Raw genomic sequence first — 20,917 nt, 5'->3', positions numbered from 1 at the left:
ATACTTATAAATTAATATGATGTGCTTGCATGCCTATATGCATCATCATCATCATCATCATCATCATCATCATCAATCATCAATCATCAATCATCATCAATCATCAGCATCATCATCAATCCATCATCATCATCATCACATCAAGTAATGAAACAGATTAGCAAGTCGTTTGCTAAAAGAAAGAACAAGAAATGACAAGAAAAGAAATAAACGATTGAATAGTTGGCTGAAGGTAAAGAAACAAGAAATTACGATTCAGAGAATTATGGTCAGTGAGCCAGGAAGCTAGAATACTTTGTGTAGCAAATTAAAGAACAGTGAGAGATCAATGTAGTGAGCTTGGTGAAAGTGTAGGAGACTGTTTCAAATAATAACACTGATAGCAGGGAGACAAAGGGTCTGGCAGCCCACCTTACCTTGCCTGGGTGTGTGAGTGCGTTGGCTGTAGTGGCAGACCAGGGTATGCAGACTGTATTGAGCTCAGTGTGATTGTGAACACCCCTATAATTCTCGCCCTTGCCTGTGTAGCACTCTGTTATGTTATACACATAAAAGTAATATATTGTATTCAAAATATTATTTGGTGTGAACACTAAACATTACGATCCTAACACATACTATAAGGTATGGACATATTAAGATAAGGGTTCAAGGGATCGTAAAAAAAAACCCCAAGAGACACGCGCATATGTTACAAACAGCAAAGTGTAAAACAGAATAATGAGGGTGCTTGTAACAAGAAGGGCAAACATTTCTTACATCCATGTTGGAACAGCAAGTGCAAACAAGCAGCTGAAAGCAAAGAACTGGTTTTTTTTAACACCTTCTGCTTGGCTTTGTGCAGGACGTTCACAGATAAAGTCGATGGTTGCTTCACGCAGGTGACAAAGAACCGCCTTCCAGAAGAAGTAATCAACACTGACTTCTGTGCCATTAGGAAGTGTGTATACATCTGTCAACGCTAGGCAGGTGTGACTTTTCTTTGCTGAGGGCTCTCTGCCATAGGCTGACGGCGACCAGCCTGAAAACAGATATTGAAACATGCACTGGAAGATGGTGACGAGCCTCCACAGGTATGCTGAAACATATCTGTAGCAAGCAATGAAGATACACCTGTTGACAGGACTGAAACATATCTGTAGCAGGCAATGAAGATACACCTGTTGACAGGACTGAAACATATCTGTAGCAGGCAATCAGCTGTGTAATATAATCTGTTGACAGGACTGAAACATATCTGTAGCAAGCAATGAAGATACACCTGTTGACAGGACTGAAACATATCTGCAGCAGGCAATGAACTTATAAGAGACACCTGTTGGCAGGGTGAAAACATATTTGCTGTCTGTACCTCAGCTTTTCACATGTGTGACCACAGGCAGTCTACTGACTCAGGCGGGTAAGCAGAGAGTTTTATCTACCTGCTGAATAAATTACATATTTATACCCGCAGTACTGACAGCAGACTTGCCCGACGATTGCACAGTTAAAAAGTTCCTGCAATGGAAACTCTCATATCTAAAATGTTTTTTCTCCTAAACTGAAAGTAGGGTTGACCATTGTTTATCACGAGGGCTTCAGTAAATAATGATTTTTGCTTGTGTCTTGTGTGCGTACTCGGGGAACCTTGCGTTCTTCTCGGTGTTATATTAATTCCTGTCCAGACAGGTTGGGAAGTCCTAACCCTGAATTATTAGAAGAGAGTTAGTCTGTTCACTTTAAAACTTTTTGAGGGTAGTCCTTGTCAGTTTCGTTTTCGTCTTTCGTCTTCTGCTGGCCTCTGGTTGAATGTAAATTAAATGGGAACTATTTAATTAGTAATATCGTCAATTTAAAACTGAGTATTTTAATCTTGTAATGACTTTTTGTCTAGATTATTCTTTCTTTTCTATGTGTGTTCTTCACATATGGCGTCTTCACATATGGATCTTGGGGCAGCGACCGGGAAAAGACTCATGTGTCTGTGTTCTTTTCATGTTGGACCTCCGAGCTTGGTGGCGGAGACTTCAGAGGACTTGCAACAAAAGGGACCTCCCAACGATAGACGTTCATCTTCAAGGAATGATTATTATTTTAGGGGTTCTTAATGTGCGGCTGTAAATAAATACGCTAAGGATGGCTATCGAATTTGCCATTGCCCCAGAGGTACACAATTTTTTCATTGTTTTATTTTGCGCTTGAGATCATTTTAGCTTCTGTACTACACAGACAATGAAGCACTGTTACAGCTAACCCTGACCACTCATCTGAGAAATGTTGGACTCTTTTGGACAATGTCTATGAGATGGTTTAATGAATTTACTACTAACAAAAACATACCTGGGAACCATAGGGACACTCCCATCGGTATTTTGGCAAGTCGCACTCGCTGTCTGGCTGGACGAGAGTTGACGGGGCGTTTGCGGACGTTGTTTGTTCTTCCTCTGACCTTTGAGTTGACGACTCTCACCCGAGGCTTTGGCAATATTGTTTGGTGCCACTGCCAGCCACCATCGCTCTTCCTCCCGCTCGTGTACCATAAGTTTTCTTCAATCAATCAACCAATCAATCACTGAGTCAATCACAAAATACCATGGCAACACTCATCTCTCGATAGTCATTGGATTGGAACATTGAGCAAGTTGCGGCTGATAATGAAAATAAATTTACAAAATAAATAATTCTAGATAATTGATAGGTAAAGAGATACCATGTTTCCCGTTCCGAATTACTTTTACAGCAAGTTCATTTCTAAAAAGGGAGAATAACATAAGGGCTACACAATCACCCTTAGAACAGTTGAAGCAATCACTTAGCATTGAGCCACATCTTATTCTTATTTAACATTCTCATACATTGCTTTAATAGCTCTCAATAATTTACCCTTTACTCCACATTTTAACAGACTAGCCTGCAACAAATTCCTACTAATTGAATCCTTTGTCTGATGAGCATCTCTCAACAGTTCAGAATATATACTACGCACTATGTTTTGCATGTTGACAGATGTAACTGTCCTTTACATGTGTTACCCTGTGTCTCAAAGAAAATATTGAGTCAGCGTAGACCGGGAAGAAAGTTTCACATGGTTCCCAGAGCCATATGAAGACATCTTATAGCTTATGAGGAGAAATGTTAGAACTGGACGCGAAAATATGTTATAAAAACTAAGTTTATTCTTTCCTCCAAACTTTGAATACTTCGCTGCTACCCTTTCTTTACTGACACCAGGTAGTGCTGGGGACAAGACACAGTTTGCTGTCATTTTATTGACGCTGGGTTAGGGTTAGGGTTAGGTTTGCGCTGGCAACCGGAGCAATGTTGTCCTCTGCTCATAAAGGTGTTGGGCCCAACGCTGACAGCAAGTAAACAGGTGTACATCAGGTTCAGGTGAGACTCACGCCTACCTTTAGCTTCTGTTAGGCTCTAACAGGCGTACTCACACACAAGATCTGAACAGGGACATGTCAAAAGCAAATTAACGATTCATGCACAAGGAGATGCAGTACTATCAGCTTAATCAAGATAGAGATTCGGCTTACTTGAACGAATGGCAGTTAGAGAGATGACGTTAGACAGGAAGTGGTTCTCCAGCTCCGTCTCCACCGCCACCAAGCTGGCACCCAGCGACAAGCAGGAACTGGCGGCGGCGTTGAGGCTGTTGGAGTTAGTCAAGAAGCGATAACAACTATCCGGACCGGCAATCCATCCCTTGGGGCAACCTTCATAAAATTTGGAAAGTGCAAAAAGTGTAGGGAGGCCGGTATGTCGCAAAGTACGCCTAGCAGATGTAGCATATACAGATAATGCCAGAGAATATTTGTCAATATTGCTGTTTGTACAGATAATGCCAGAGAACAAAGAACAAAGTACACCTAGCAGATATAACATGTTTGTCAGCGCACAAACAGCAGTTGGCGCAGTCTTCGTAGCGTATGCGCATTCTGTAAACAGTTCTCCTCGATTCAAAAATGCAGTAAAGAGCAAAAAGTGATGAAGATGAGATGTAGAGATAAAGAAGAATGAGAAAAAAAAAAAGAGAAATAATTTCCTAAAACAACTAAGAAGGAACATAACTTTACTGTTTCCTTGTCGGGGTTACATAATGGAAGATGTGATAGGGTTTGAAATTGGAGCTGCTATGTAAAGGACTTAGGGTTAGCTCATTCCTCCCTCTGTGGAGCCATGTGTCTCTGTATATTACATCCTGTTACATTAGGTTAATGTTGTTACCTATTCTAATATTTAATTTTACTGCTACTAAAAATTTAATACATGTACATATTTTATTATAATTATCATAATTAGTAGGATGCTTTGTAGGTAGGCGTTTAGTTAAAGTACAGTTTGCTTATCACCGAGTTCTGTACGGTTAAAAGGCAAAGTAGAAACTTTTAGGTGCAGGCGAAGGTTATTTGAACAATCAGATCATTCGGTTGAAGCTAGGTTAGTGCCACAGAACTAAGGGGATGAGTGGATGGTGGCATTCAGTGTCCACAAATATTTGACCTGGACTGGACTTGCAGACAACAGAAGCAGCCTCATCCACAGTACAGTCATGGCGGTCGGCGTAGTCGCAGAGGTGAAGGCTGCGCTCATGCCCCGAGCACTCAACATCATCCATGATGATGTCAGCATTGGTCCATCGGCCAGGTAGCAGTCCGTAAAAGGCCTCGGAGGGTGCCGCCATAGCTCCACTGCAACATAGCCATAAGGTCAGGGTTACCTGTGTGTTATTAATACGTAGTAATAACCCTAACCCTAACCCTAACCCTAACCCTAACCCTGTGTGTTATTAATACGTAGTAATAACCCTAACCCTAACCCTAACCCTAACCCTAACCCTAACCCTAACCCACAGCAAGTAATAAATAGAGACACTGCCCTACTGCAAACACGCCACATCACTTAATACATGGAGACTTACTGCTTAAAGCCCAACTGTCGACACACCACAACAGATAATACACGGAGACTTACTGCTTAAAGCCCAACTGTCGACACGCCACAGCAGCATCCTTCATGTCCCATCCGTCATCACACACCAGCCCCCATCCACCGCCTCTGTAGACCTCCACCACACCCGCATCGTAAAAGCCACTGGCAGCTCGCAGCCTGTAGCAGGGTAAAATTTTCAGTCCAGTCGCCATCAGTCTTATTGCTCCATATATTTCTTTTGTCATTCGGAGTTGTTAGTGTTAACGGGTTATTGATTCGGGTGGCTGGGTTGGTGGGTGTGTTTGACACAGAGAGAGGCTGACACAGAACAAAGGAAGGCCGAAAGGATGATAAAGCCTATGATCTTAGCTGTATACTTTCCTCACTGTACTGTATGTACAGGAGGATAAAGTCTGTGATATTAACCTTATACTTTCCCCGCTGTAAGGTATGTAGATCTTTGCTTCTTGCTTTTCTTTACTATCTATCACCTGGAAAAAGAAATAGTATTTGTACTGCAGTAGATTAACGCAGCTTCCTTCAATCTTTACTATATAAAAGTTTTTTTTTACCTACATCTCTATAAAGATAGTGTCTCTTATTGCAGTCGACATCAAACCTCTGTTCAATTTCTGATTTGCAGGCATTTTCTAAGCCTCACTATCAACTAGCACAAGTACTAAAATTATTTCTCATGAGAAAAGTGCAGGTTTCGTATTTTTCCTTCAGTCCGTTGGAAAGATTCTGTAACTAACATCAGCTGTATAAAAAATATATTCATAGAAAAAAAGACCGTTGCGACCTAAACTGTCCGGGAGACTAAAATAATTGGGTTGCAGTCATGAAGATAATATTGTCATCTACAAATGTTTGGTTTGTGATGTAAGGACAGGACATCCTGCTTGAAGCAGCCCTTACATCACAAGACCTCAGTACCTCACTGTCGTAGCGTTGAGTCATGTCGGTGGAGAATAAGTCTCGCCAGGGAACATGGAAGTTTCTCGGCCTTTGAGTATGCACCTGGCGGTTACAGACATTAAAGTTACAAACAAGCAGGCAGCCAACCACATACTTATGATCACAGAGTTGTTTGGAGAGTTCTATCACAGAAATCGGAGAAGTATGCTAACGGTAAATCAAATTCTAAGATTCCTGGGTATTGTAAGGAATTTTAAGATGCCTAATGGCGCAAAACTTTCCTTCCTTTCATTCTTTTAAGACAAATATAAAATGTACGTCGAGCTAAGGACTTATCTATATACGAAAAACGTTTTGGCACTGAAGTTGAAAGTCAATGATAACAGCTATCTTTAATTCTTATAAACAATGCCTTATAAATACAGCAAATATTGTTTACTTCATTGCACAATGCAGAAAAGACTGCTTCATCTAGGTTTAAAAGGTTTATTTGAAGTCAATGTTTCTACAAAAGTACATTCTTCAATAAAAAATTCCTCCTAGTTATCAATTTAAACAATCAGTAATTAATGAAAAGCTTACAAAAAGTCAGCTAAAACGACTTTCCAAGCAGGGTTAGGGTTGCACTACTACACGTTACCTTCCAGCTACCGCGGGCCCCTGTAGGTGCGGATGTAGAACTGCGCAGCGCAGCAAGGTGACCACCATCCCCCCGAGCTCGTCTGCCTCCCATACTAGGCCTCTCCCTGCCATACTTTTGGCCTGCAGCATTGACTGTCGACTTAAGACTATATAATATATATGCATATAGTAAGATTCTATAAGTGACAACACACACATACACACACCGCCATCTACGTGGCGCGTAACCTCGAATGTAGAATTAACTAGATAATCGAACCTGCGAGCGCGCACACACACACGTAACAAAACAAATTAGTGTGTAACGTGTGTGTGTGTGTGACGTGTGTGTGACGTGTGTGTGACGTGTGTGTGTGACGTGTGTGTGACGTGTATGTGACGTGTGACGTGTGTGACGTGTGTGACGTGTGTGTGACATGTGTGACGTGTGTGACGTGTTGACGTGTGTGTGACGTGCGCGTGTGTGTGACGTGCGCGTGTGTGTGACGTGCGTGTGTGTGTGACGTGTGTGTGTGTGACGTGTGTGTGTGACGTGTGTGTGTGACGTGTGTGTGTGACGTGTGTGTGACGTGTATGTGATGTGTATGTGTGACGTGTGTGTGACGTGTGACGTGTGTGTGACGTGTGTGTGACGTGCGTGTGTGTGACGTGCGTGTGTGTGACGTGTGTGACGTATGACGTGTGATGTGTGTGAGTGTGTGTGACGTGTGTGTGTGACGTGTGTGATCGTGTGTGTGTGACGTGTGTGTGTGTGACGTGTGTGTGTGTAGGTGTGTGTGTGTGTGTGTGTTGTGTATGTGTGTGTAGGTGTGTGTAGGTGTGTGTGTGTGTGTGTGTGTAGTGTGTGTGTAGGTGTGTGTGTGTGTAGGTGTGTGTGTGTAGGTGTGTGTGTAGGTGTGTGTGTGTATGTGTGTGTGTAGGTGTGTGTAGGTGTGTGTGTGTTTTACCTTGAGCTTTTTCCTGGCCTTCGTTCTTTTCGCCAACGGACAGACCTCCATTTCCCTGTCTAGGTGTGTACCCTTTTACCTGGTGGGTAATGTTGGTATTCAAGTGATTTATTTATATATACATGTATATACAATAAATTTTAGGTTATATCTAAGACTAAAGCAGCAAAGACAACTATTTTTAGACGTGTGCCCAAACACAGCAAGGAAGTGATCGAGGTAGACTGATGTAGGCAGTCACTTAGTTCATACGTTGCCACTAATGTCACTGCAGGTCTCTGTGACATATGAGGTTGCTGTACGTGGCTGTGGTGTATATCCAATAAGATGCTCAGCTTTGAGGTGGGGTGGGGTGGGGAGGATAACTCCATTCTGACAGTGAAGAACCTTCACATTCTTGTCCCCTCAGTCTCTTTTTTGAGGGAGAGCTGCCCCCTACCTCACCACCTCTTAGTTATTTTGTTAAGGTTTGAATCTTATTAGGGTTAGGGTTAGGGTTAGGGTTAGGTTTAGGATTTAGGGTTAGGGTTAGGGTTGTTAGGGTTAGGGTTAGGGTTAGGGTTAGGGTTAGGGTTAGGGTTAGGGTTAGGGTTAGGTTTAGGGTTAGGGTTGTCTAGAGAAGGTAAATTTTTAGTATGGGTTAGGGTTAGGCTTAGGGTTAGTCATGTCTAGAGAAGTTAAATTTTTATTTTGACTTTGTATTCGTTAGGTTTAGGGTTAGTGTTAGTCTTGTCTAGAGAGGGTTAGGGTTAGGGTTAGGGTTTGGCTTGTCTAGAGAAGGTAAATTTTTAGTATGGGTTAGGGTTGGGCTTAGGGTTATGCTTGTCTAGAGAAGGTAAATTTTTATTATGACTTTTTATTAGTTTTCATAGATCAATTGGTTAAGCTTAGTGTTTGGTTGAAGAGGAATTAATTTCAAAATGTTTGTACTGTTGCATGTCAGTGATGAGCCGTCTAGTTGTACTTCGCATTACTGAGTGTTTTGTTAAATGTCTTGTGGACATCACACGGTAATAAAGCTATCTCTTGGCCAAACATGGATGCTTGGTGCTGCTTCCTGCTTGCCGTGTGACAAATTCTATGCTTCATGACCCACACAGGTTGCAGGTGAATGTCACAAGTCAAGCTGCATACTCTGATAGCACAGGTTATGCGTTTTATGAAATGACAAGCTTCAAGTAACATAGAGCTATGTAAGATTTGTAGACGCTTTATGATATAAGAAGTCTTCAAGCAACTTTCAAAACTGTATATAAGATGTGTAGACGCTTTATGATATATGGCACGCTTTACAGAGGTAAAAGGAGGTCGGTGCCTCAATTATCTATAATATATCGTGCCATTTCGTCTGCTGATAGCAAAGAATCTCCTGGATCCCTTATATTGGCATCCTTATATTGAATGTTTTAAACTGTGGAACTGCACAACAAAATTCGACACAGCAGAAGCTGTTCTGCAAGGTACCACAAGATGTGACAAAGCAGAAGCTAACAAGTGAAAATATGCATCAACGCACGCACCCACCCCCGTATCCCCCAACAAACACAAAAATTGATTCATCCCTCCAACCTTTGCGGTCAAATCCTTTGACTTTATCCACTTTGCTAGAGCAGCTTCAGTAAAGGCTGTTACCAGTGTAATGGGAGATTTACATTTTTCTTGCAGAATGTAAAAAGGACGTGCATGTGAAGCCCAGAGGTTGTCTCTCACGATCTTCGTGTGCCCACGCTTTATCGATGTCGATCACAGTTTGAGATTTAATCAGACCTTATAATAAAGCTTTACAAAAGGTTCAGTATAACTTGAGCTCCAAAGAATACCGACAGAAAGCTATTGCAAAAGTACTCACCTTCGTAGTCGCTGGAGCCTGAAGACAGGCTGTGATGGACGAAAAGAGGAGGATTGTTTGGAGTTTCATGGTGAAGCAATCCAGTGAGACCACTCGTCTAGGGAAAGAATCAAGGTGTTATCAGTCATCAGTGCATCGGGTTTGAATCAGCCAGATGAAAGTTTCATTGTGTACTTTAGGGGTTCATAAACGAACGGTAAAAATAATCATAAAAATAAGCTCTTGTAACCCCCATAGCTGTTACAGTTACTTTACCCATGAGTGTACCATAAGTGTAGTAAGTACAGCTACGTCTGTTTGCTTTACCCAGAAGTGCGCTACGCACAGCTACGCTCGTTTTGTCTCACCATGAAAGTTCCAGGAACAGCGATGCGAAACAAAACAAATGCACGAGTCGTCAAAAGTGAGCCAAACTATAAAATTAATATTTAAGTGAGGGTAAATGCATACATAAGACTTTTTGCTGCGCGAACGTCGGAATATTATCATTATTTTATTCGTCAAAAATGAAAGTTACTCCTGTCACTTATTGAATTCGGCTCATGTTGAAAAGCTAGCAAGAGCTCGCTACTTTCTGACCCTCGACACCTGAAATGCGCGCAAAAACATGAGGTCGCCACTCACAAGTAATTTTGAATAGAATAATGCAATGTCCGAGTCGAGCTCTCTAGTGTTCTCTCTAATCAACGAGAGAATATAAAACACCGATTTTATATTTTAAAAAGTGTTGACTTCAGATATACATAGACGTGTGGTATTTACATACTGATTTCCAGTAATCCTTTCATGCCCTCCGTTGACGTCTACTGTAACTGTAGACCGAAATGAAGTGTGATATTAAGGCTGGTTAAAACTTAGTCAACGACTGCACGCTGCAGCAAGTGTGAACAAGGGTCTGATTATTTTGACCGGAGACCAGAGGTTGGCTGAAGCCGGAAATACGTACTCCGAAGAAGAATCGCTCAGTTGTATACACATCCTCAGGATGTTTGATGACCTTTAACCCAAATAATTTTACTTAGCTTGAGCATGTGTAACAGATCTCCGAAAAATGGTGCTCAGTGTCACGGACGTGTGTACCGCGAGAGGAAAAATGAAAGTAGATAATGCAAATAGGTCGTAGTTATCTCATATTATGATTAAAATTTAAAATTAGTCTTAAAATTTTAACACGAAATTTTATAATTTAATCCCAAGAAAGGAGAAATAAAAGTGAATGGGAAGAGACACTGTGGACTCCCCGTGAAACTTATCTGCTGTGTGCTGTAATTAATCTGGCGCCTGGGAGATTGACTGGCTACTTTGTTGATTTTACCTTTTCAAACTCATAAGAAGCGACTGTGTGGATTGTACGTCCACTGTGGTTAGGATTAGGGTTAGGGGTTAAAGTTAGGGGTTAAGGTTAGGGTTAGGGGTAGGGGTTAGGGTTAGGGTTAGGGTTAGGGTTAGGGTTAGGGTTAGGGTTAAGGTTAGGGTTAGGGTTAGGGGTTAGGGGTTAAGGTTAGGGTTAGGGTTAGAGGTTAAGCTTAGGGGTTAGGGTTAGTTAACCCAAACTCATAAGAAGCGACTGTGTGGATTGTACGTCAGGGTTAGGGTTAGGGTTAGGGTTAGGGTTAGGGGTTAAGGTTAGGGTTAGGTTAGGGTTAGAGGTTATGGTTAGGGGTTAGGGTTAGGGTTAGAGTTAGGGTTAACCGAAACTCATAAGAAGCGACTGTGTGGATTGTACGTCAGGGTTAGGGTTAGGGTTAGGGTTAGGGTTAGGGTTAGGGTTAGGGTTAGGGTTAAGGTTAGGGTTAGGGTTAGGGTTAGGGGTAGGGGTTAGGGTTAGGGTGAGGGTTAGGGTTAGGGTTAGGGTTAGGGTTAGGGTTAGGGTTAAGGTTAGGGTTAGGGTTAGAGGTTAAGGTTAGGGTTAGGGTTAGGGTTAGGGTTAACCCAAACTCATAAGAAGCGACTGTGTGGATTGTACGTCCACTGTGGTTAGGATTAGGGTTAGGGGTTAAGGTTAGGGTTAGGGTTAGGGTTAAGGTTAGGGGTTAGGGGCTAGGGTTAGGGGTTAGTGTTAAGGTGAGGGTTAGGGTTAGGGTTTGGGTTAGGGTTAGGGTTAGGGGTTAAGGTTAGGGTTAGGGTTAGAGGTTTAGGTTAAGGGTTAGGGTTAGGGTTAGGGGTTAAGGTTAGGGTTAGGGTTAGAGGTTAAGGTTATGGGTTAGGGTTGTTATGTTGTAAGCCTCTTACAGGGTTAGGGTTAGGGTATAGGGTTAGGGTTAGTGTTAGGGTTTAGTGTTTAGGGTTTAGGGTTTAGGGTTTAGGGTTAGGGTTAGGGTTAGGGTTTTTTATTTGTAAGCCTCTTACAACAACTGCTAAGTCAGCCGATGTGAAGAAGGGTTAGGGTTAGGGTTAGGGTTAGGGGTTAGGGTTAGGGTTAGGGTTATGGGTTAAGGGTAGGGTTAGGGTTAGGGTTAGGGGTAAGGGTTAGGGTTAGGGTTAGAGGTTAAGGTTAGGGGTTAGGGTTTTTATGTTGTAAGCCTCTTACAGGTTTAGGGTTAGGGTTAGGGTTAGGGTTTAGGGTTAGGGTTAGAGTTTTTTATTTGTAAGCCTCCTACAACAACTGCTAGGGTAGCCGATATGAAGAAGCAGGGTTAGGGTTAGGGTTAGGGTTAGGGTTAGGAAAAAAATGATGAAAAATGGAATAAAAATGAAGAAAATGGAAACATATGAGGAAAAGTAGGGGACAATGATGAAAAAAGGAGGGAAAATGTTGGAAAAAATGATTAAAAATGGAAGAAAAAAGGATGGGTTAGGGTTAGGGTTAGGGTTAGGGAAGGAAAATGGAAGGAAAAAAGGATGAAAATGGGGAAAAAATGATTAAAAAATGGGGAAGAAATGATGAAAAATGTGGAAAAAATATGATGAAAAATAGGGGAGAATGATGAAAAACTTCCTTTTTTTCCCCTTCTTCCCTTTTCTTCCACTTCCTTTGTCGCCTTCTTCTGTTTTCTTCAACTTCCTTTGTCGCCTTCTTCTGTTTTCTTCAACTTCCTTCTTCGCCTTCTTCCCTTTTCTTCAACTTCCTTTTTTGCATTCTTACCTTTTCTTCTACTTCCTTTTTCGCCTCCTTCACTTTTCTTTGAAAAATGGAAGGAAAAAAGGATGGAAATGAGGAAAAAATGATTAAAAAATGGGGAAGAAATGTTTAAAAATGGGGAAAAAATGATGAAAAAGGGAATAAAAAAATGACGAAAATGGGGAAAAAGGTGCAAAAAATGAGTAAAAATGGTAGAAAAAAATGAAGAAAATGGGGAAAAATGATGAAAAATGAATAAAAAATGATGAAAATGGAATAAAATGATGAAAAATAGGGGAGAATGATGAAAAAGGAAGGAAAATGTTGGCAAAAATGACTCAAAAATGAAAGAAAAAAGGTTGGAAACAAGAAAAAAGATGAAAAATGCGAAAAAATGATGAAAAATAAGGGAGAATGATGAAAACGGAGGAAAAATGGTGGAAAAAATGATGAAAAACTAAAGAAAAAAGGATGGAAATGGGGAAAAAAGGATGAATATTGGAGGACAAATAATGAAAAATGGGAAGTGAATGATAAAAATTGGGGAAAAACTGATGAAAAATGGGAAAAATGATGACAAATAGGGGAGAATGGTGGAAAAAATGACGAAAAATGGTGGAAAAAATGACGAAAAATGGAATAAAAAATGATGAAAGAGGAATTAAAAAATGATTAAAAATAGGGGTGAATGGTGGAAAAGCAGGAAAAATGGTTAAAAATGATTAAAAATGGAAGATAAAAGTGATGAAAATGGGGAAAAAAATGATGAAAAATGGGGAACAAATATGATGAAAAATAGGGGAGAATGATGAAAAACTTCCTTCTTCGCCTTCTTCCCTGTTCTTCAACTTCCTTTTTCGCCATCTTTACTTTTCTTCTGCTTCCGTTTTCGCCTTCTTCCATTTTCTTCTACTACCTTTTTTGCGTCTACCCCTTTCTTCAACTTCCTTTTTCGCCATCTTCCCTGTTCTTTTACTTCCTTTTTCTCCTTCTTCCCTGTTCTTCTACTTATATTTTCGCCTTCTTCCCTGTTCTTCAACTTCTTTTTCGCCTTCTTCACTTTTCTTCTGCTTCCTTTTCGCCTTCTTCTGTTTTCTTCGACTTCCTAGTTCGCCTTCTTCCCTGTTCTTCTACTTCCTTTTTGGCCTTCTTCCCCTTTCTTGTACTCGTTTTTTGCCATCTTCCCTTTTCTTTTACTTCAAATTCCCAAATTGTCAAATTCTTAAATTCTTAAATTCTTAAATTGTCAAATTACCAAATTCTAATATTCTTAAATTGTCAAATTCTTAAATTCTCAAATTCCCATATTCCCATATTCTCAAATTCTTTAATTCCCAAACTCTTAAGTTCTTAAATTGTTGAATTCCAAAATTCCCATATTCTCAAATTCTTTCATTCATAAATTCTCAAATTTTTGGAAAAAATGATCCAAATTCCGAAATTCTCAAATTCCCAAATTCTCAAATTCTCAAATTCTCAAATTGTTAAATTGTCAAATTCACAAATTCTCATATTCTTAAATTGTCAAATTCTTAAATTGTCAAATTCTTAAATTGTCAAATTCTTAAATTCTTAAATTCTCAATTTGACAAATTCTTAAATTGTCAAATTCCCAAATTCTCATATTCTTAAATTGTCGAATTCCCAAATTATCACATTCTTACATTGTCAAATTCTTAAATTTTTTAATTCTCAAATTCTAAAATTCTTAAATTGTCTAATTCTGAAATTCTCCTATTCTTAAATTGTCAAATTCCCAAATTCTCAAATTCTTAAATTGTCAAGTTCTTAAATTCTCAAATTCTTAAATTCTCTAATTGTCAAATTCCCAAATTCTCAAATTCTTAAATTGTCAAATTCCCAAATTCTCATATTCTTAAATTGTCAAATTCTCAAATTATCATATTCTTAGATTGTCAAATTCTTAAATTCTTAAATTCGCAAATTCTTAAATTCTTAAATTCTCAAATTCCCAAATTCCGAAATTTTCATACTTCCTTCTTCCCTGTTCTTCTTATTTTTTTGCCTTCTGTTTTCTTCAACTTTCTTTGTCGCCTTCTTCTGTTTTCTTCAACTTCTTTCTTCGCCTACTTCCCTGTTCTTCAAATTCCTTTTTCGCCTTCCTCACTTTTCTTCTGCTTCCTTTTTCGCCTTCTTCCCTGTTCTTCTACTTATTTTTTCGCCTTCTTCCCTGTTCTTAAAATTCCTTTTTCGCCTTCTGTTTTCTTCAACTTCCTTCTTTGCCTTTCTCCCTGTTCTTTAACTTCCTTTACTTCTGCTTCCTTTTTCGCCTTCTTCCCTTTTCTTCTATTTCCTTTTTTGCCTTCTTCCCTTTTCTACTACTTCCTTTTTCGCCTTCTTCTGTTTTCTTCAAATTCCTTCTTCGCCTTCTTCCTTGTTCTTCAACTTCCTTTTTCGCCTTCTTCCCTTTTCTTCTGTTTCCTTTTTCCCCTTCTTCTGTTTTCTTCTACTTCCTTTTTTGCCTTCTTCCCTGTTTTACTACTCCCTTTTTCGACTTCTTCCCTTTTCTTCAACTTCCTTTTTATCCTTCTTCCCTTTTCTTCTACTTCCTTTTTCGCCTTCTTCCCTTTTCTTCGAAAAATGGAAGGAAAAAAGGATGGAAATGGGGGAAAATGATTAAAAAATGGAGAAAAAATGATGAAAAAGGGAATTAAAAAAATTATGAAAAATAGGGTGAATGATGAAAAAGGAGGAAAATGGTGGAAGATATGATGAAAAACGGAATCAAAAATGATGAAATGGGGAAAAATGGTGAAAAAAATAAGTAAAAATGGAAGAAAAAAGAAAAAAATGGGGAAAAAATGATAAAAAGTAGGGGAGAATGATGAAAAAAGGAGGAAAAATGTTGAAAAAATGATTAAAATATGGAAGAAAAAAGGATGGAAATGGGTAAAAAATGATGAAAACGGGAAAATATGATGAAAAGTAGAGGAGAATAATGAAAAGAGGAGGTAAAATGCTGGAAAAAATGATTACAAATGGAGGAAAAAAGGATGGAAATTGGTAAAAAATGATGAAAAAGGAATAAAAAAATAATGAAAAATAGGGGTGAATGATTTTGCCGTCTTCCCCTTTCTTCAACTTCCTTTTTCGCCATCTTCCCCGTTCTTTTACTTCCTTTTTCTCCTTCTTCCCTGTTCTTCTACTTTTTTTTTCGCCTTCTTTCCTGTTCTTAAACTTCCTTTTTCGCCTTCTTCACTTTTCCTCTACTTCTTTTCGCCTTCTTCCCTTTTCTTCTACTTCCTTTTTCGCCATCTTCCCTGTTCTTTTACTTCCTTTTTCTCATTCTTCCCCTTCCTTATTCTTTCTACTTCGCCTTCTTACCTGTTTTACTACTTCCATTTTCGCCTTATTCCCTTTTCTTCAACTTCCTTTTTTGCCTTCTTCCCTTTTCTTCTACTTCCTTTTTCGCCTTCTTCTGTTTACTTTAACTTCCTAGTTCGCCTTCTTCCCTGTTCTTCTACTTTCTTTTTCGCCTTCTTCCCTTTACTTCAACTTCCTTTTTTGCCTTCTTCCCTTTTCTTCTACTTCCTTTTTCGCCTTCTTCTGTTTTCTTCAACTTCCTTCTTCGCCTTCTTCCCTGTTCTTCAACTTCCTTTTTCGCCTTCTTCACTTTTCTTCTGCTTCCTTTTTCGCCTTCTTCCCTGTTATTCTACTTCCTAGTTCGCCTTCCCTGTTCTTTTACTTACTTTTTCTCATTCTTCCCCTTTCTTCTTCTTTCTACTTGGCCTTCTTACCTGTTTTACTACTTCCTTTTTCGCCTTCTTCCTTGTTCTTCAACTTCCTTTTTCGCCTTCTTCCATTTTCTTCTGTTTCCTTTTTCGCCTTCTATCCTTTTCTTCTACTTCCTTTTTCGCCTTCTTCCCTGTTTTACTACTTCCTTTTTCGAATTCTTCCCTTTTCTTCAACTTCCATTTTCGCCTTCTTCCCTATTCTTCGAAAAATGGAAGGAAAAAAAGGGATGGAAATGGGGAAAAAATGATTAAAAAATGGGGAAGAAATGTTTAAAAATGGAGAAAAAAATGATAAAAAAGGGAATAAAAATGAAGAAAAATAGGGTGAATGATGAAAAAGGAGGAAAAATGGTGGAAGATATGATGAAAAACGGAATACAAAATGATGAAAATGGGGAAAAATGATGAAAAATGAATAAACAATGATGAAAATGGAATAAAATGATGAAAAATAGGGGAGAATGATGAAAAAGGAAGGAAAATGTTTGCGAAAATGAGTCAAAAATGAAAAAAAATAGGATGGAAACAAGAAAAAAGATGAAAAATTCGAAAAAATGATGAAAATTAGGGGAGAATGATGAAAAAGGAGAAAAAATGGTGGAAAAAATGATGAAAAATGGAATAAAAAATGATGAAAATGGAAAAATATGATGAAAAGTAGGGGAGAATGATGTAAAAAGGAGGGAAAATGGTGGAAAAAATGATTAAAAATGGAAGAAAAAAGGATGGAAATGGGTAAAAAATGATGCAAAATGCCTAAAAAAGTGATGAAAAATAGGGGTGAATGATGGAAAAGGAAGGAAAATGTTGGCAAAAATGATTCAAAAATGAAAAAAAATAGGATGAAAACAAGAAAAAAGATGAAAAATTCGAGAAACTGATTAAAATTAGGGGAGAATGATGTAAAACGCCTTCTTCTCATTTCTTCTACTTCCTTTGTCGCCATCTTCTGTTTTCTTCAACTTCCTTCTTCGCCTTCTTCCCTGTTCTTCAACTTCCTTTTTCGCATTCTTCCCTTTTCTTCTACTTCCTTTTTTGCCGTCTTCCCCTTTCTTCAACTTTCTTTTTCGCCATCTTCCCTGTTTTTTTACTTCCTTTTTCTCCTTCTTCCCTTTTCTTCTACTCCTTTTTCGCCATCTTCCCTGTTCTTTTACTTCCTTTTTCTCATTCTTCCTAATTCTTCTTCTTTCTACTTCGCCTTCTTCCCTGTTTTACTACTTCCATTTTCGCCTTCTTCCCTTTTCTTCAACTTCCTTTTTTGCCTTCTTCCCTTTTCTTCTACTTCCTTTTTCGCCTTCTTTTTTTTTCTTTAACTTCCTAGTTCGCCTTCTTCCCTGTTCTTCTACTTCCTTTTTCGCCTTCTTCCCTTTACTTCAACTTCCTTTTTCGCCTTCTTCACTTTTCTTCTGCTTCCTTTTTCGCCTTCTTCTCTTTTCTTCTACTCCTTTTTTTGTCTTCTTCCCTTTTCTTCAACTTCCTTTTTTGCCTTCTTCCCTTTTCTTCTACTTCCTTTTTCGCCTTCTTCTGTTTTCTTCAACTTCCTTCTTCGCCTTCTTAGCCCTGTTCTTCAACTTCTTTTTCGCCCTTCTTCACTGTTCTTCTGCTTCTTTTCTCCTTCTTCCCTGTTCTTCCTACTTATATTTTCGCCTTCTTCCCTGTGCTTAAACTTCCTTTTTCGTCTTCTTCACTTTTCCTCTGCTTCCTTTTTCGCCTTCTTCCCTGTTCTTCTACTTCCTTTTTCGCCTTCTTCCCTGTTCTTCTACTTCCTTTTTTGCCTTCTTCCCTTTTCTTCTACTTCCTTTTTTGCCTTCTTCACTTTTCTACTACTTCCTTTTTCGCCTTCCCTATTCTTCGAAAAATGGAAGGAAAAAGGATGGGAATGGGGAAAAAATGATTAAAAAATGGGGAAGAAATGATTAAAAATGGAGAAAAAATGATGAAAAAAGGAATAAAAAAATGATGAAAAATAGGGTGAATGATAAAAAGGAGGAAAAATGGTGGAAGATATGATGAAAAACGGAATCAAAAATGATAAAAATGGGGAAAAATGGTGGAAAAAATGAGTAAAAATGGAAGAAAAAAAGAAGAAAATGGGAAAAAATGATGAAAAATGAATAACAAATGATGGAAATGGAAAAAAAGGATGAAAAATAGGGGAGAATGAAGAAAAGAGGAGGAAAAAGTTGGAAAAAAATGATTAAAAATGGAAGAAAAAGGATGGAAATGGTACAAAATGATGAAAATGGGAAAATATGATGAAAAGTAGAGGAGAATGATGAAAAAAGGAGAAAAAATGTAGGAAAAAAATGATTAAAAACGGAGGAAAAAAGGATGGAAATTGGTAAGAAATGATTAAAAAGGAATAAAAAAATAATGAAAAATAGGGGTGAATGATGGAAAAGGAGAAAAATGGTGAAAAAAATGATTAAAAATGGAAGATAAAAATGATGAAAATGGGCAAAAAAATAGTGAAAATGGGGAAACAATATGATGAAAAATAGGGGAGAATGATGAAAAACTTTCTTTTTTTCCTTCTTCAGTTTTCTTCTACTTCCTTTGTCACCTTCTTCTGTTTTCTTCAACTTCCTTTGTCGCCTACTTCTGTTTTCTTCAACTTCCTTCTTCGCCTTCTTCCCTGTTCTTCAACTTCCTTTTTCAACTTCCTTTTTTGCCGTCTTCCCCTTTCTTCAACTTCCTTTTTCGCCATCTTCCCTGTTCTTTTACTTCCTTTTTCGCCTTCTTCCCTGTTCTTTAACTTCCTTTTTCGCCTTCTTCACTTTTCTTCTGCTTCCGTTTTCGCCTTCTTCTGTTTTCTTCAACTTCCTTCTTTGCCTTCTTCCCTGTTCTTCAACTTCCTTTTTCGCATTCTTCCCTTTTCTTTTACTTCCTTCTCCGCCTTTTTTCTGTTTTCTTCAACTTCCTTCTTTGCCTTCTTCCCTGTTCTTCAACTTCCTTTTTCGCATTCTTCCCTTTTCTTCTACTTCCTTTTTTGCCGTCTTCCCCTTTCTTCAACTTTCTTTTTCGCCATCTTCCCTGTTTTTTTACTTCCTTTTTCTCCTTCTTCCCTTTTCTTCTACTTCCTTTTTCGCCATCTTCCCTGTTCTTTTACTTCCTTTTTCTCATTCTTCCTAATTCTTCTTCTTTCTACTTCGCCTTCTTCCCTGTTTTACTACTTCCATTTCCGCCTTCTTCCCTTTTCTTCAACTTCCTTTTTTGCCTTCTTCCCTTTTCTTCTACTTCCTTTTTCGCCTTCTTTTGTTTTCTTTAACTTCCTAGTTCGCCTTCTTCCCTGTTCTTCTACTTCCTTTTTCGCCTTCTTCCCTTTACTTCAACTTCCTTTTTCGCCTTCTTCACTTTTCTTCTGCTTCCTTTTTCGCCTTCTTCTCTTTCTTCTACTCCTTTTTTTGTCTTCTTCCCTTTTCTTCAACTTCCTTTTTTGCCTTCTTCCCTTTTCTTCTACTTCCTTTTTCGCCTTCTTCTGTTTTCTTCAACTTCCTTCTTCGCCTTCTTCCCTGTTCTTCAACTTCCTTTTTCGCCTTCTTCACTGTTCTTCTGCTTCCTTTTTCTCCTTCTTCCCTGTTCTTCTACTTATATTTTCGCATTCTTCCCTGTGCTTGAACTTCCTTTTTCGTCTTCTTCACTTTTCCTCTGCTTCCTTTTTCGCCTTCTTCCCTGTTCTTCTACTTCCTAGTTCGCCTTCTTCCCTGTTCTTCTACTTCCTTTTTTGCCTTCTTCCCTTTTCTTCTACTTCCTTTTTTGCCTTCTTCCCTTTTCTACTACTTCCTTTTTCGCCTTCTTCCCTATTCTTCGAAAAATGGAAGGAAAAAAGGATGGAAATGGGGAAAAAATGATTAAAAAATGGGGAAGAAATGATTAAAAATGGAGAAAAAATGATAAAAAAGGGAATAAAAAAAATGAAGAAAAATAGGGTGAATGATGAAAAAGGAGGAAAAATGGTGGAAGATATGATGAAAAACGGAATCAAAAATGATAAAAATGGGGAAAAATGGTGGAAAAAATGAGTAAAAATGAAGAAAAAAAAGAAGAAAATGGGGAAAAAATGATGAAAAAAGAATAACAAATGATGGAAATGGAAAAAAGGATGAAAAATAGGAAAGAATGAAGAAAAGAGGAGGAAAAAGTTGGAAAAAATGATTAAAAATGGAAGAAAAAAGGATGGAAATGGGTACAAAATGATGAAAATGGGAAAATATGATGAAAAGTAGAGGAGAATGATGAAAAACTTTCTTTTTTTCCTTCTTCAGTTTTCTTCTACTTCCTTTGTCACCTTCTTCTGTTTTCTTCAACTTCCTTTGTCGCCTACTTCTGTTTTCTTCAACTTCCTTCTTCGCCTTCTTCCCTGTTCTTCAACTTCCTTTTTCAACTTCCTTTTTTGCCGTCTTCCCCTTTCTTCAACTTCCTTTTTCGCTATCTTCCCTGTTCTTTTACTTCCTTTTTCGCCTTCTTCCCTGTTCTTCAACTTCCTTTTTCGCCTTCTTCACTTTTCTTCTGCTTCCGTTTTCGCCTTCTTCTGTTTTCTTCAACTTCCTTTTTTGTCTTCTTCCCTTTTCTTTTACTTCCTTTTTCTCCTTCTTCCCTTTTCTTCTACTTCCTTTTTCAACTTCCTTTTTTGCCTTCTTCCCCTTTCTTCAACTTCCTTTTTTGCTTTCTTCCCTTTTCTTCTACTTCCTTTTTCGCCTTCTTCTGTTTTCTTCAACTTCCTTCTTCGCCTTCTTCCCTGTTCTTCAACTTCCTATTTCGCCTTCTTCACTGTTCTTCTGCTTCCTTTTTCTCCTTCTTCCCTGTTCTTCTACTTATATTTTCGCCT

General features: G+C 38.6%; 1 protein-coding gene across 1 annotated transcript in view; it reads right to left on the bottom strand.

The window, feature by feature from the left end:
• LOC112565332 overlaps window positions 1–10,189 on the bottom strand; it is a 40,344-nt gene extending 30,155 nt beyond the window's left edge. The window contains exons 1-12 of the mRNA XM_025240740.1: window positions 10,040–10,189; window positions 9,274–9,370; window positions 7,425–7,503; window positions 6,476–6,609; window positions 5,854–5,937; window positions 5,344–5,408; window positions 4,960–5,094; window positions 4,489–4,676; window positions 3,522–3,701; window positions 2,320–2,526; window positions 824–1,021; window positions 417–532 (exon numbers count right to left, since the gene is read on the bottom strand). Coding sequence (XP_025096525.1) covers window positions 417–532; window positions 824–1,021; window positions 2,320–2,526; window positions 3,522–3,701; window positions 4,489–4,676; window positions 4,960–5,094; window positions 5,344–5,408; window positions 5,854–5,937; window positions 6,476–6,609; window positions 7,425–7,503; window positions 9,274–9,342 — 1,455 coding nt within the window. The 5' untranslated portion in view covers window positions 9,343–9,370; window positions 10,040–10,189. The remainder of the gene's footprint in view (window positions 1–416; window positions 533–823; window positions 1,022–2,319; window positions 2,527–3,521; window positions 3,702–4,488; window positions 4,677–4,959; window positions 5,095–5,343; window positions 5,409–5,853; window positions 5,938–6,475; window positions 6,610–7,424; window positions 7,504–9,273; window positions 9,371–10,039) is intronic.
• Window positions 10,190–20,917: the final 10,728 nt, after the last annotated feature.

Source organism: Pomacea canaliculata, linkage group LG1, assembly GCF_003073045.1.
Source record: "Pomacea canaliculata isolate SZHN2017 linkage group LG1, ASM307304v1, whole genome shotgun sequence".
Taxonomy (NCBI): Eukaryota; Metazoa; Mollusca; class Gastropoda; order Architaenioglossa; family Ampullariidae; genus Pomacea; species Pomacea canaliculata.
This window is presented reverse-complemented; position numbering and strand designations above follow the sequence as displayed.